Source organism: Malus sylvestris, chromosome 4 (genome assembly GCF_916048215.2).
Source record: "Malus sylvestris chromosome 4, drMalSylv7.2, whole genome shotgun sequence".
Lineage (NCBI taxonomy): Eukaryota > Viridiplantae > Streptophyta > Magnoliopsida > Rosales > Rosaceae > Malus > Malus sylvestris.
Window position 1 is genome coordinate 25,763,733 of NC_062263.1, and position 14,231 is coordinate 25,777,963.

The 14,231-nt window shown below is 39.4% G+C and overlaps 2 protein-coding genes across 2 annotated transcripts; both read left to right on the plus strand.

Moving 5' to 3' along the window:
• The first annotated feature begins 6,145 nt into the window (after positions 1-6,145).
• LOC126619545 (uncharacterized) lies at positions 6,146-10,627 on the plus strand. Its single transcript, XM_050287950.1, has 9 exons — positions 6,146-6,552; positions 6,762-7,417; positions 7,768-7,844; positions 7,951-8,119; positions 8,630-8,718; positions 8,936-9,100; positions 9,227-9,304; positions 9,898-10,001; positions 10,206-10,627. The coding sequence occupies exons 2-9, from the start codon at positions 6,781-6,783 to the stop codon at positions 10,309-10,311; spliced, it is 1,425 nt and encodes a 474-aa protein (XP_050143907.1). The 5' UTR covers positions 6,146-6,552; positions 6,762-6,780; the 3' UTR covers positions 10,312-10,627.
• Positions 10,628-13,022: 2,395 nt separating this feature from the next.
• LOC126618265 (disease resistance protein RPV1-like) lies at positions 13,023-13,787 on the plus strand. Its single transcript, XM_050286315.1, has 3 exons — positions 13,023-13,366; positions 13,440-13,516; positions 13,768-13,787. Exons 1-3 carry the CDS (start codon positions 13,023-13,025, stop codon positions 13,785-13,787), a joined length of 441 nt encoding a protein of 146 aa, XP_050142272.1.
• Positions 13,788-14,231: the final 444 nt, after the last annotated feature.

A 14,231-nucleotide genomic window follows, 5' to 3' on the forward strand; every position in this document is an offset into this window, starting at 1 on the left:
TTTAAGTCAAAGAAGGAGGAAAAAGATATAAAAAGCGCCTTAATTATAAGAAGAGAAAGGAGCCAAACTAAACTGATTGAACCACACAGTCGTACAGAGCATGTTTGCTATTAAAATCCATAAATTTGCACAGAGAGGCTCGTGACCTATTTTGCAGAAATTTCAAAATAGTGCTCCAAAACTTTGCAATTTTAGGTTGTGTTTTGAAAAGTTAAAACGTTCTCTTTGGGTGCGTTTGGTACGTGGGACGGGACGGGACGGAACGGGACGAGGCGTTCCGTCCCGCGTTTGGTGCGCCAAAAATGGGTGGAACGGGCTGTTCCACGGGACAGATTTTGGGTGTTTTTGCGTCCCACCTCCACCCCCTGGAACGGGTTTGTTCCACGTCTGTGGAACACAATGTTTTACCATTTTAAGACAAATATACCCCATGCCTTTTTCAAAAATTACACCTTCGTTCCGTCCCGTCCCGTTCCGTCCCGTCCCGTCCCGTCCCGTCCCGTTCCGTCCCGTCTGCGTACCAAACGCACCCTTTAAGTTCGGTGATGTTGTTACTTTTTTTTTTTTTTTTTTTTTTTAAAAGGTTGGGAAAATTAACATAAGCATTTTAATCTCTTTTGATCACATTGTGTGATTCACCAACGTTAAAAATCGGTCTTATGACCAACCGTGTGTCTATTGTGTAATGGTGTTACTTGTTGATTTTTAGGCTTGTGAAAATTTTAGATCTTTTTATCTTCTACTTTTTTGAAGTGTGATCTTATTTAGCGAACATTAATCTCCTAATTTGGTGTGAAAGCCATCAATTTGGCGTTGACCCAAATTTCCATTTGTCAACAAAAAGCATTTAAGTGTTTTTTTTTTTTTTTTTAAGAATGAAAGCCACCAATTTGGTGTTGACCGGTTGACCCCATATTTCCATTTGTCAATAAAAAGCATTTAAGCGTGTTTTACAAAACTAAAACATAACAAAATAGGGAAAACAATGTAACCCAATTTGGATATTTTACTAAATTACAATGATCAAGTTCATGCATTTGAGATGCCTTAATGAGCATCGCCCATGGTTGAATTCAATTGAAATATTGTCTTCTTAACTTAAAATAGACAATTATAAGGTGCTTGTATTCAATTGATTACGAGAATTCACTATTGCACTGAAAGTCTCGACCGTCATTCTTTATGGTATATAAAAAGAAAAAAAATTGTGATCGTCAAACGCAAAAGAAATAGGACAATTAATTTGTGAGCCTTATTGAGGTTGACTGAGGGATTCAAAATCAATTGCTTGTCGCTCGGTTTGTATCAACAAATAAATGGTTCGTTTGGAAATGTTTTTAAAATTACTGAAAACTTTTTTGGTCAAAATGTTCTTAGGAGGCACTTCAAGTGTTATTTTAAGATTCGCCTGCAATTTTATTAAAGATTAGTTTTAAAAACACTTTCATTAAATACGATTTCAATTATTTTAAAAGTAATTCAAAACACACAGAAAGTAGCTTGAAATCATACAAGTATACAGCGTTAGTCGTTAGACATGACATTGATCAGAAAAAATGTGCTCTTTTACACATTCAAGTTTGAATTCGCATTAAAATTTAAACACAAAAAAAAAAAGAAAAAAAAAAGGTAATTTTACTTCCAAAAAGTGCAAAATAAAAAGTTCTATATATGGTTTGTGGAACCCATATCCCCTCCGGATCGTTTGTGGGATCCTTCTGTTATGGCGGAGCCAGCTCATATGATTTGACTCATTTCCGTAATGATGAAGTGGGCCCACACTTACACGGTCCACCAAATGCTAAAGTACGCAGCTCGCGCACATGATGACACACAGATGACACAACCACGCAATATCCTAATGGGGACCCGACCCGACTGGACCCGACGAACAAAAGGCGCGTGACAAAGGTCTAGTCGGAAAATGGAATAGTGGGATGTAAGGAACGTTGAATTGACTAAATAGCCCCTATGCGATTTTGCACCAAGAGTCATAGTTAGGAGAAATTTTTTAGTTGTAACGTGAATATGAATGGTACATCACGTGTTTTTAAGTAAGTGGTGGAAAATTTTATTTTTTAAGTTATTAACTTTTTAATACACATATCCCACCATTTATATAGTGACATATGATATACCATCCTGTGTGACGGTCATACTGAAAAATCTGTGTTAGTTAGAAGGTTATAACGGACAAATCCCGTAGGGACCACCACATGGCACATGCTATTGGTTGCTTGGAGCCAAGCGTAGGTTACCTCCACGTGATGCGCCGACGTCGTCTTGCTGCTACCAACGATATATGTGTGTGTGAATGTGATAATGAAAGAAAAAAAGAAGGAAGGAAAGAAAGAAAGAAAGGCCACTTTGTTGTATGTTGTTCTAATGGGGCCACGTTCCTCAGGTGTCCATTCATTTATTTTGGACATCAATTGCGAAGATTCTGGCATACAACTGATAATATATTTTTAGGTCGTTCGAAGGTGTTTTTAAAATGACCAAAAGCACTTTTAATGAAAATGTTTTTATTAAAGTTGATGTATATTGCACCAAAGTTAGCACGATCTTCTACTACGAGTGTTGAGCACATGGTGAGATTGAACATAGACTAACTTTATCAGTTCATCAATTGAGTGCCTAATTAGTAAGACCAACCTCATATCATACCAGTACGAAGTGAAAGCCCCCTCAATCCACATGATACTCGCTGTCGGGTTAGCCTGGTGGGTTCCACATTGCTGAGAAGGACCCACTCTTACGTGGTGTTGAACTTGCCCTCCAAAGAGGGTGGCTCGGCTGAAGATTGCGCAATCGTACGTGGAACATGATTTGTTCTTGAAGATGTGTTATCGCTGCAACCATGGCCACTGGCCAGAGCAGTGCTCACTGCAGGAAATTGTTCCCTGCGAGGCCACCTTTTGGATACAGGCCCATGGCATCCCTGTTGGCCGAATGACAGCGCACAAAGCTCGTATAATTGCGGGACGACTGTTGGCTGGGAAGTCAGGCAAAGTAGATGCGTTTGGAGGTGGTCTTTGTTTATGGCCACCGGTACTTGTGGCGTCAAGAAAAGTCGAGATTTTGGCAACGATATCACTTGTCCTTGGATATGTCTGGTTGATTTCGATGAAATGAGTGGTATTATGAGAAGGATGGGGCTCCCCATGGAGCCCAAACAGAAGAAGATTTTTAAGAGATTTTGTCGATGCTAATAATCTCTTTGACGTGGAGTTCACTGGCCCAAAGTACACCTGGTTTAGGGAAGAAAATGATGTCATTGTATTGGCAGGAAAGGTTGGACAAGTGCCTACTCAAAATGGGGAGATCAGCAATGATCAGTATGCTTAATTTTTTATGGGCTTGAGACTATAAAGCTAGATAATTGACAACAAGATTTAACTTTTAAGCGGTTCACCTTAAGAAATGGGGTACGTCCACTGCAGTGGTCTGATATGTATATCTAATATGGATTGCAATAGCTCTCTAAATAAAGTAATGTAATTTCACTCTTCTAAAGAGTGGTTAAAAAGCACTTTAGTGGAGCATTAGGCTTTGACAGCATTTATGTCATCTTCAAAGACTTTTGTTCTCATCGATGGCCAACGCGTGGCCCTGAGTTAATGTCTGGGCAAACTTACCCTTGGAGCTTTGTTAGAGCGGAAAATTTGTTTGGATTACCAACTGCCTTGAGTGGTCGGACAGTACTTTAAGTTATGCACTCCTTCTTGCCGGCAAACAATATAAGGCTCAGAGCAGTTGTTCGACGGCAGTCATCTTCATTATCGAGGTAGTGAGGTCTTTGGGCTGACTTGTAGGCCCAATATCTTGGTCTTTCTCATTCTCAAGTAGCCTAGTGCTCTCTCATATATCATTAGGCCCAATAACAACTATATATTTTTTTAATGAGTCCCCAAACTTACTGTTCAAGGGCTTAGAGAACTAAAGGGATGTACACGGTCCGGAGTGGCTACCATTGGCTCCACGCAGCAACAATCCCAACTGCTCGTACAGTGCTCATACGTCACGTGCCCCGATGCATCGACCTGGAAAGCTTTACAGAAGATGTAGGCAGTGGCCAAGGTGATTTATTTTCTATGGCGTGCATTGTCAATGGCGCTGCCAACTAAGACTAACCTCGGCCGCCGTCAACCGCCCATCAGTCCCATATTGTGCCCCTAGACTGCCCCACTGCCACTGTGGTTTGGCTCTCCTCTTTGATACCGGCGAAATCCACAGAGCATCTGTCAACCCTAACAACTCCATTGGAGACATGGGAGCCTCCTCCTGGCTTAGCTTGTTTCTGAAGGTTAACGTTGATGGGTCTTGGAAGCCTCCCATGACAGCAAGCGGATTGAATCATCAGCCACAAAACGCGCACAAAATTCAGACCATATAAATAAAAGATATGAAAATGAAGAACATCTTCTGCTTCCGCATGATCAACTCATGTGATTAACAAATCAATGATGGACATGTCATAATTAGAATTGTTCATATTTTAAATTACATTTTATTCCAAAATTTTTTATAAACGGAAATCATCTCGTGATGCACACATACCAAAACAAATGGACAAGTTTGGTAACAATAAAGATTTTTATGATGAACCTTCAATTTATTTGATATATATAAATAACCAACGATATGCAATTTAATTGATTTTTTAGCAAATATGATCTTTAATGGTGATTTTTGTTGTTGTTTTAAAAACGGTATTCTACCCTTTTGTTTTTGTTGGAAGGACATTTTCCTCTGAATGAGGAATTTGGGCTCGCAATTAGTTATATATAATTATTAGATATCAAACTCGTTATTTATGTGAGTTGAACTTGAAACTTTCTATTGTACAATATTACTAGAGTCTATATCACACCAACTAAGATCACCGCCACTTGTTAATGGATATAATTTACCTACTCAACTAAAGTAAAAAAGAACAAAATTTTTCTCTTCAACTAATATCATCACCACTTGTTAGAATTGAAACTACTTTATAATCTCATATGAATTACTTCTTTTTGTGAATAATTAGGTGCATTTATCTGTTAACAAATTATTGATTCACACGTCGTCATTGAATATAAGCTGAGATCATCTAGTACTCCACACTTATCGAACAAATCGACAAGCTTGATAACAATTAAGATTCTTATTCTTACGGTGAACTTTCCTTTTATTTAATAAATATTCTTTTGCTCGAGTTTATTTGATAAACCAAAGACATGCAATTTAATTCGTTTTAGCAAAATTGATCTTTAATGGTGAATTTTCTTATGTAATGATATTCTACTGCTTTTTTTTAAACAATATTTTACTATGAGTATTTGGGCTCACGATCAATCATCTACAATAATTACAAAGTGAAATTTTTATTTACGTGAGTTGAACTTGAAATATTTTATTTTACAATGTTACTAGAAGGAGTGATTCGGTGGTTAAGACGAATTTCAGGCCCGTATTTCACATAGCCATTGTTCTAAAAATTCCCGCCTAGTGGCGCTAGGCGGCTGACCACTGCTCCGATTAAAGCCTAGGCGTTTAAGAAATGACACATAAACCTACTGAGGCGTCTGCCTAGCCCGCCTATACCTGCTTAGGTTGTGACTCATTTTGACAAAATATAGATAACTTTCATTTTGCATTTTATTTTTTTTCCTATAAATTGTAAGAGACTTGTTGCATACTTAAATGAACACACATTATATTCTTATTCCCCATATTTTTGTTATGTTCCAATACTTTATAATATATATGTCATTCTATTTTGTAGTTTATGATGAAATTATATATATTTAAAATATAAATAGACACTTATTTACACGAAATATAATTGATTTACTTAAATCCGTCTAGTCCGCCTAGGCGCTCGTCTAGGCTCCGCTTAGCTGCCTAGAAGCTAGGCCCCAATCCACCGCCCAACTAGCACTTAACGTCTTTTAGAACCTTGCACATAAAACGTTCTGAGTTCGATTTCTAACACTAATGTATCACACGATGGTTAGCTGAAATGCCTTTGCGAGTCTTATTAGTTTTCAAAAAAGTGAATTGACTCTTTGGTTTTTGGCGTGGGGGATTAGCAGTTGGTTGACATTGGTCAATCAAAGGAATGACCAAATTAAAAATTAAAAAAAACAAGAGAGAAAGAAAGGGGGAGAGGGGGAGAGGGGGAGAGAGAGTCGAATTCATTGTTTAGAGAGGGTACATTGTTAGTTGTTGGGGGTGATTGGCCACTTCTCTCTTCTCGCGCTGTTCCTCATCGAGCGAGAAAGAGAACACAAAACACCCAAACAAATCCACCAAAATTCTCCATTTCCAAATTCCACCACACACACACCCAAACCTAATCTACATTTATCTCCTCCAAACCCTAACCCCCTCTCTACCCATTTCCTCGATTCCCTCTACTCATCAATCGTCTCCGCCCCATCCCCAAAATTCCGCCTTTGGCACCGCCGCCCATGAAATTCCCTCCGCCGTCGTTTCGATTTAGGGTTTGGGCTTGTTCGATGCCATCTCTCCCCTGACAACTCCTTCGCCGGTTCGCTTTCGCAGGTTAGCTCTCTTTCTATCCAATTTCTTCGTTTCGCGTTCGTCAAGTTTTCTCTGGAGTTAATGCTTATAAGCAACACACGTCTTGTTTTCTTTTGGGATTTCTTGTTTTACACGGAAGAAATGATTCGTGTTGTATTTTTTAATCTTTATATGAATTGTGGCTTTGTTGCTTTGTTTAATATTTATTATCGTGTGATGGCCGTGGTTAGGGTTCGGGCAATTAGGCAAATGGAAGGGTCGGGTGGCAATCTGGACTCGTTTAGAGCTTCTCCGGGAAGCAGTAGTAATAGGCGGTATGGGGTGTTATCGGCTTCCAATATCATTCAGGCGCCAATTTCTACCTTGTTGGAGTACTCGGGTATTCTCCGCGGCCGCACTAATCACCAAGAAGGCGAGTCTTTGATTAACGGGCGTAGTGCTGCTGCGTTTAGGGATCACCGTCATAGTCAGCTAGATCAGTCACCGACAACGACAAGCAATGATGGGGAGGTTTCTATTAGGATAATTGGGGCAGGGGAACAGGAGCATGATAGGGAAGGACCTGGGATAGTAGCTGGACAGTTGAGGGAAGTTACTGCACCGCCAAATGATGTTTCTGTACCACCAATGGCTGGGGCGGCCTCTGTAGCATTGGGAACGGAGGAGGTGGGTCAGACAGATGGCAGAACGGATCGTAGTTCGGGAGAGGGAATTCCCCAATCGTTAAATGAAAGTGCTGCTGGAGAAGGAGGTGATGGATCTGGGGCTAATGGCAGGGATTCTTCTTACCAGAGATATGACATTCAGCAGGCTGCTAGGGGGATTGAACAAGTCCTGCCCTTTTCCTTGCTTCTATTGGTGGTCTTCATCCGCCAGCATTTGCAAGGTTAGTGTCCTGCCAACGTATTCTGCAAGTGTCGATTATGCTTTTGTACTGCAAAGGATAAATGTTTACTCATAGTGATAATGGGGTTGATGATACTCTTGGGAATTTTCTATTTCATGCTGCCCTAGTTTGCATTCGGATTCATAAGTGATAGCCTTTTCAGGATTGGTGTATATCTGAGAACCTAAAAGGAGTTGATTTCATTCTTATGAATTAATTGTGCATGCTTGCATTTGTACACTAATGATTATTAGTTGCAACTTCATATGGCATATTAAAGCTCACCTTTTTAGGCCATTTCTCCCTTCCTTCCAAATTAGTGACTTCTTTTCATTTTGCAATCATTACAGGTTTCTTTGTTACAATTTGGATTGCTGTCGTTATGTTCAAGTCAAATGATATATTAAAGAAACAGACAGCTTTGAAGGTATTCGGAATATAAACTTATTTGTTTTCCAACTTTCAGCTGAGGCTCTTGTGTTTTGTATTGTCATTTTTTGTTTGTTAAGAATAGATGCTTTTGGTGGCTGCAGGGAGAGAGGAAAATTGCAGTTCTAATAGGCATTTCTCTTGCATTCGTGTTGCATGTGGTTGGTGTTTACTGGTGGTACCAGAATGACGATCTTTTGCATCCATTAATTATGCTTCCTCCTAAAGTTATACCACCCTTCTGGCATGCTGTTTTCATCATCATGGTGAATGGTAAGAACCTCTTTCCTCCCAACTTGTTATCGTGGCCGTTCTCTTTTAAAAAACTTGCATTCTGCGGCAGCGCTCTCATGATAGCAATGATGAGTTAACATTTAGTTTTTGTTTCATATAAATATTCGAATCTCTTCGACAAGGGATGATTCACTATTCAGAAGTAATTGTTTTTATGTAGTGTGTGAAACTTTTTTGGTGTGCAATTACAAATATTTTTTTAGCTTTCTGTTGTTGCAGATACTTTTTATTCACTATGAAGGGCGGAACACGCCCATTTACTTTTACCTTGAATTTTGTGTGCCTTATGTCATATTTGAACGCTTTGTGCATGTCAGGCAAAATAGAAAAAACGCTCCACACGTGTTTCTTCATCAAGGGTTCAGATAGAAAACTGTTATTGTTATCAGATGCTTCTTCTTTCCTATTTCTGTGTAAATTTTTTATGGGAAACTTATGTTAGTTAATTTTAGAGCCTTGCGATGCTTACTTCACATTGGTTATTTTCAGACACCTTGGTCCGGCAGGCAGCAATGGTGCTGAAGTGTTTTCTATTAATGTACTACAAAAACAGTAGAGGCCGAAACTATCGTAAGCAGGTGAGGTAATAAGTAGTTAAGCAAAACTAGATTTGGGCAAATTATTTTGTTGGAAAAGAATAAGCCAGGAGCTGGCTCAAGAGAGCTTATTTAATCACCTCTCATCTTCATTTAATTTTTAGAACAAAAATGAGGGGATTATGTTCATATAATTGACAGTTTTATCCTTTTTGTTTTCTCCAAAATTCTCCTGACTGAAGAAGTGCCTCTTTTATAGGGTCAAATGCTTACTCTGGTTGAGTATCTACTGCTCTTGTACCGTGCCTTGTTGCCAACACCAGTGTGGTATCGGTTCTTCTTGAACAAAGAATATGGGAGTCTCTTTTCGTCACTAATGACAGGGTTATATTTGACTTTCAAGCTCACATCTGTTGTTGAGAAGGTAATAGTTTTATGCGTTTGATATCTGTCAAGTTTTCTGACTTCTTCATTAAGAACATCTTTGAGAATGAGTTGTTTCTCATGTGTTATTACTGTTTATGCCCCTCCCCTTGTTTGCTATGGTTAGGTACAATCCTTCTTTGCTGCATTGAAGGCATTGTCACGTAAGGAGGTGCACTATGGGGCATATGCAACATCAGAACAGGTAAACCGGATTTCTTGTTCTGCCACTAGAATTTGCTATGCAGTTGAATGGACTGTATAGGTCCAAACTACATGCAAGTTAGCGGTACTTTTCCCGCAGGATAATAGTTTCTTCCCAAATATGTACGAAACTAATGTGCTAATGTACTCTATCGCTCGATGCTTAATGTGGAGCTTTGTGTAGCACATCCAGAATATAAACATCTGATTGATGAGCTCAATCCTTTGCAAGCTCTATTTGTTACAATTTGAGTATTGAGGGTTTCCTTTTTATTGTTGTCATCAGTTGTTAGTTTATGATTACAATCTAAACGTCTTTAAACCTGTGAATGGAATATTTTGGAACTAAAAGTTGGCTTCATTCTTTCTTGGGTTCAATCCCAATGCCAATGCTGGCATTCAAACTAATCATGCACTGAATTTAATTCCTGTTACTATTTGTCAGCTACGAATTAGTTAGATTAAGAACAAAATCTGACATAACTTTTTTTCCTTGGGATTTTAAGGTTTTATGTGTTTCATTTCGGTAATTATGATACTTTCATGGAAGAGCTTGTAGTTCATGAATTCTCAGTTGTTGGTTGTTTGATGCAGGTCAATGCAGCTGGCGATTTATGTGCTATTTGCCAGGAGAAGATGCATGCTCCTATCCTACTGCGATGTAAACACATCTTTTGTGAGGACTGCGTATCAGAGTGGTTTGTTTACTTCTCCTCTGCTACCAATTTATCATCTTTGAGAAACAAATTAGAATGATGATTTCTTGTTAAAATTTGTTTCCATTTCCACGGAATGGGATCATATCCATGTAATTCTCCGAAAGAATGAATGAACATGTATTACACTGCTATGCTCGCGGTACGCGTTCTGGCTGGCTGACACACTTGTTATTTTTCTTCCAGGTTTGAGAGGGAGCGGACGTGCCCGTTATGCAGAGCTTTGGTTAAACCCGCAGATATCAGATCATTCGGCGATGGATCAACGAGTTTGTTTTTCCAGCTGTTCTGAAGCAACCATCCACTGTAAAAAAAAAAAAAGGAACCCGAAGAGTTTTTCTGTTTTGGAGCTCCAGCTCATATTGGAAGCAGCCATCTCCCAAATCCGTATCCTCATAACTATACACTGGTGTATTCGATTGTAATTTTTGGTCTGCCTTGTTCACGTCTTGCCCTCGCAAAAATATTAGAACGGTCGGGTATAACTGAACTTGGTACTGTTCATACGTCGTATCGAGAAAATGTCAAATGTATGTAATGCGCCAATTTAAGCAACAGAAGTTGTTTTGATCACACACCATTACTATATATATCTGTTTATTTTGCCATTTTATTGTTACGTTTGCCTCACGTCGCCCGTCAATTGTGAGGCAAAGCTAACTTCCCACCGCCTATTTCTGCTCCTCTTTCTTTAGAATCTTCCCTCTTCTAAATGTATATAAAGGATGGTTCGCCAACGCCTCTCTCCAACCTTAATCGATCCGAATGTAACATCTTTGACCGGAATCTCTCTCGATTGCATTCTTTCACTTGATTTGAGAAGTTCTGACGGCGTTTTGATCCGGATATGGTGATGGCAAAGGGAGGGAGGTACGTACACGGCTGGGTGGAAGTTGCACCACCCCAGGTGATATCCCACGAAAAATGTTCGAATTTTCCGAAACTGGAGACGATTGCCGAAGAAGGGTCGGAGAGCTTCGAGATTCTGCCGAAGAGGGTGGTGTTTCTTCTTCCGGTGTTCTTTTCTTTGGTTTCGTACCTCATACTGTATCGTCAGATCGTTTGACGTAGGGAAGGGGGAAAATAGATGGGCAGATTAGGAATGTGAGGCCCTTTGATAGCTTCTGAAATTGTTTGTCTTGCAAATTGCAAAAACAGAAAAAATAAAAAACCTCTGAATTCATTGGAAGAAGTTTCCTCTCCCTCCATTTTTCTAAATGCATGCATGAATGTGATGATATTTAATTTTGAGAGGATAAAGAATTAGATCCGAAGTTTGTTTCACTCAGTGTTTAAAATATCACGGAATTGTCGATATTTTTGTCGAAATATCGGAAAAATCAAGAATTCATATGGAAAAAGAGGTGAAATGCAAGCTGCACCCTACTTTGGCGATATATAGGAATGAATACCAACATTATTTACCGATTCACTACATAAATTTTGCCGGAACTCGTTGTAGATTTCAAAATTTTTTTGAGATTTTTTTCTTTAATTACGACTAAATCTGAATGAATTGATACCCACACCATTGCAAATTTTCATAATTTTCGTCAAAAGCATCTGATATCGATATATTCATAGATTTACATATCGATATTTTAAACACTGGTTTCACTGTATTTGTTTCTAGAAGTTTTATTGAATTTTTAAAGGAAAAATCACAATGTTATAATAAAAGAAACAAGTGTAATTATAAACCACTCATTTTAAAGAGAAATTTCGATAAGATTGTCTGATACCGATGAGACTAGTATAATATTGGGCGAGACTAAAATTTAAAAGATTACTATTATATAAAAATGTGTTAGGAAATGCAAACTTCACCCTACTTCGACGATATATAGGAAAATCAATGAATACCAATGATGTAATATCCTACATCGTCCAGGGGAGTGATCCTTAAATGTATATTCCCATCCCTACCTAGCACGAGGCCTTTTGGGAGCTCACTGGCTTCGGGTTACGTAGGAACTCCGAAGTTAAGCGAGAAGGAGGCCAGAGCACTCCCAGGATGGGTGACCCACTGGGAAGTTGCTCGTGAGTTCCCAAAATCGTGAGGGAATGGTAAGCCCAAAGCGGACAATATCGTGCTACAGTGGTGGACCCGACCCGGGCCCCTAAGGGGGGTGGATTGTAACATCCCACATCGCCCAGGGGAGTGATCCTTAAATGTATATTCTCATCCCTACCTAGCACGAGGCTTTTTGGGAGCTCACTGGCTTCGGGTTACGTAGGAACTCCGAAGTTAAGCGAGAAGGAGGCCAGAGCACTCCCAGGATGGGTGACCCACTGGGAAGTTGCTCGTGAGTTCTCAAAAACAAAACCGTGAGGGAATGGTAAGCCCAAAGCGGACAATATCGTGCTATGGTGGTGGACCCGACCCGGGCCCCTAAGGGGGGTGGATTATAACATCCCATATCGGCTAGGGGAGTGATCCTTAAATGTATATTCCCATCCCTACCTAGCACGAGGCCTTTTGGGAGCTCACTGGCTTCGGGTTACGTAGGAACTCCGAAGTTAAGCGAGAAGAAGACCAGAGCACTCCTAGGATGGGTGACCCACTGGGAAGTTGCTCGTGAGTTCCCAAAAACAAAATCGTGAGGGAATAGTAAAGCCCAAAGCGGACAATATCGTGCTACGGTGGTGGAACGGGCCCGGAATGTGGTGGACCCAGGCCGGGATGTGACAAATGATATTTACCAATTCTCTACATAAATTTTGCTGGAACTCGTTGTAGATTTCAAAATTTTGAATTTTTTTTTGAGAAATTTTTCTTTAATTTCGACTAAATCTGAATGAGTTGAAACCAATCATCTGTTTGCAACAATCATCTCGTTGGCTTCGATGACTAAAGAAGCAGCAGCAGCAGCTGCTGCCTCATCTTCTTCTCCTCCACCATGGAAATAATATGTATTCTTGAGTTTCAGAGGCGAGGACACGCGCTACAATTTCACAGGCCATTTGTGTACAGCTTTGCGTAAAAAAGAAATTAACACCTTCATGGATGATTACCTTTCAAGAGGAGAAGAAATATCACCAGCGCTCCTCAAAGCGATTGAAGAGTCGAGGAATTATGTCATTGTATTCTCCGAAAAATATGCTTCCTCAAGGTGGTGCTTGGACGAACTTGTTAAGATCATTGACTGCAAGAAATCAAATCAGCAAATGGTGATACCGGTATTTTACAAGGTGAGTCCCTCGGATGTTCGAAATCAGAAGGGTTGTTTTGGTGATGGACTTGCTGGCCTTGAGTGCAATTATAAGGATAACGTTGACAAGATCCACAAATGGAGGCCAGCTCTTTCAGAAGCAGGAAATTTGTCTGGGTGGACTCTCTTGGATAAGTATACATTATTACTTTAACACATCCTTCTGCTTTCGCTTGTTTCAATTTCTCTACTCTTTTTGTATATATAGATTTAACTCCGCCTATGTAAGTTTATCTTCCATTGCCGGTCCCAAGTCCGGATCAAGGAGGAGGGGAAGGCCGTCAGGTAGTCGACAGCCGGCACTCCATGATCACGTCGAATCCTTATGAAAATGAATCCAGAACGAAATTGCGCTAACACAAAACCGAGCGCAATGGCGTTCTAGGATTCATATAGCCGACCCCACTTAGTGGGAAAAGGCTTTGTTGTTGTTGTTGTTGTTGTTGTTGTTGTCCATCGAAAGTCACCAATATTGATATGTCCATAAATTTACATATCAATATTTGAAACACTGGTTTCACTGTATTTGTTTCTAGGCTTTTTATTTAATTTTTAAAGGAAAAATCGCAATGTTATAATAAAAGAAACAAGAGTAATTATAAACCCTCTCATTTTGAAGAGAAATTTCGATAAGACTGTCTGATATTGATGAGACTAGTATAATATTGGCGAGACTAAAATTTAAAAGATTACTATTATATAAAAAAGTTTTACAAATAACGTGGTCGGACACACTTACTCATGATTCTTTTTATTTTATTAAATCTTACCATTCATTTCATTGTGGTGTTTCATGTCGTGAAGGATTTCCCCATCCTCTTTCTAACCTTTGTCCGGGTCAAATGATTGGATTTCCAACACATGAGAAGTTAGACAAATTGCCCAAATTTGATACAATTAAAATCTCGTTTAATAATTATTTTGTTTGAGCAAGCGATATTAAGGAGAAACTATCCGACAACAAAACCTCAAGTGCAGGGATGAATGCTCTAAATATTTT

Bases quoted from the DNA above. Each gene is read 5' to 3' on its own strand.
- LOC126618265 (XM_050286315.1), top strand. From the start codon at position 13,023: ATGGATGATTACCTTTCAAGAGGAGAAGAAATATCACCAGCGCTCCTC. The intron at 13,367-13,439 runs GTATACATTATT...TTGTATATATAG, and splicing joins GGGTGGACTCTCTTGGATAA to ATTTAACTCCGCCTATGTAA. The intron at 13,517-13,767 runs GTAGTCGACAGC...ATTTGTTTCTAG, and splicing joins GAGGAGGGGAAGGCCGTCAG to GCTTTTTATTTAATTTTTAA.
- LOC126619545 (XM_050287950.1), top strand. From the start codon at position 6,781: ATGGAAGGGTCGGGTGGCAATCTGGACTCGTTTAGAGCTTCTCCGGGA. The intron at 7,845-7,950 runs GTATTCGGAATA...TGGTGGCTGCAG, and splicing joins AGAAACAGACAGCTTTGAAG to GGAGAGAGGAAAATTGCAGT. The intron at 10,002-10,205 runs GTTTGTTTACTT...TTTTTCTTCCAG, and splicing joins GAGGACTGCGTATCAGAGTG to GTTTGAGAGGGAGCGGACGT.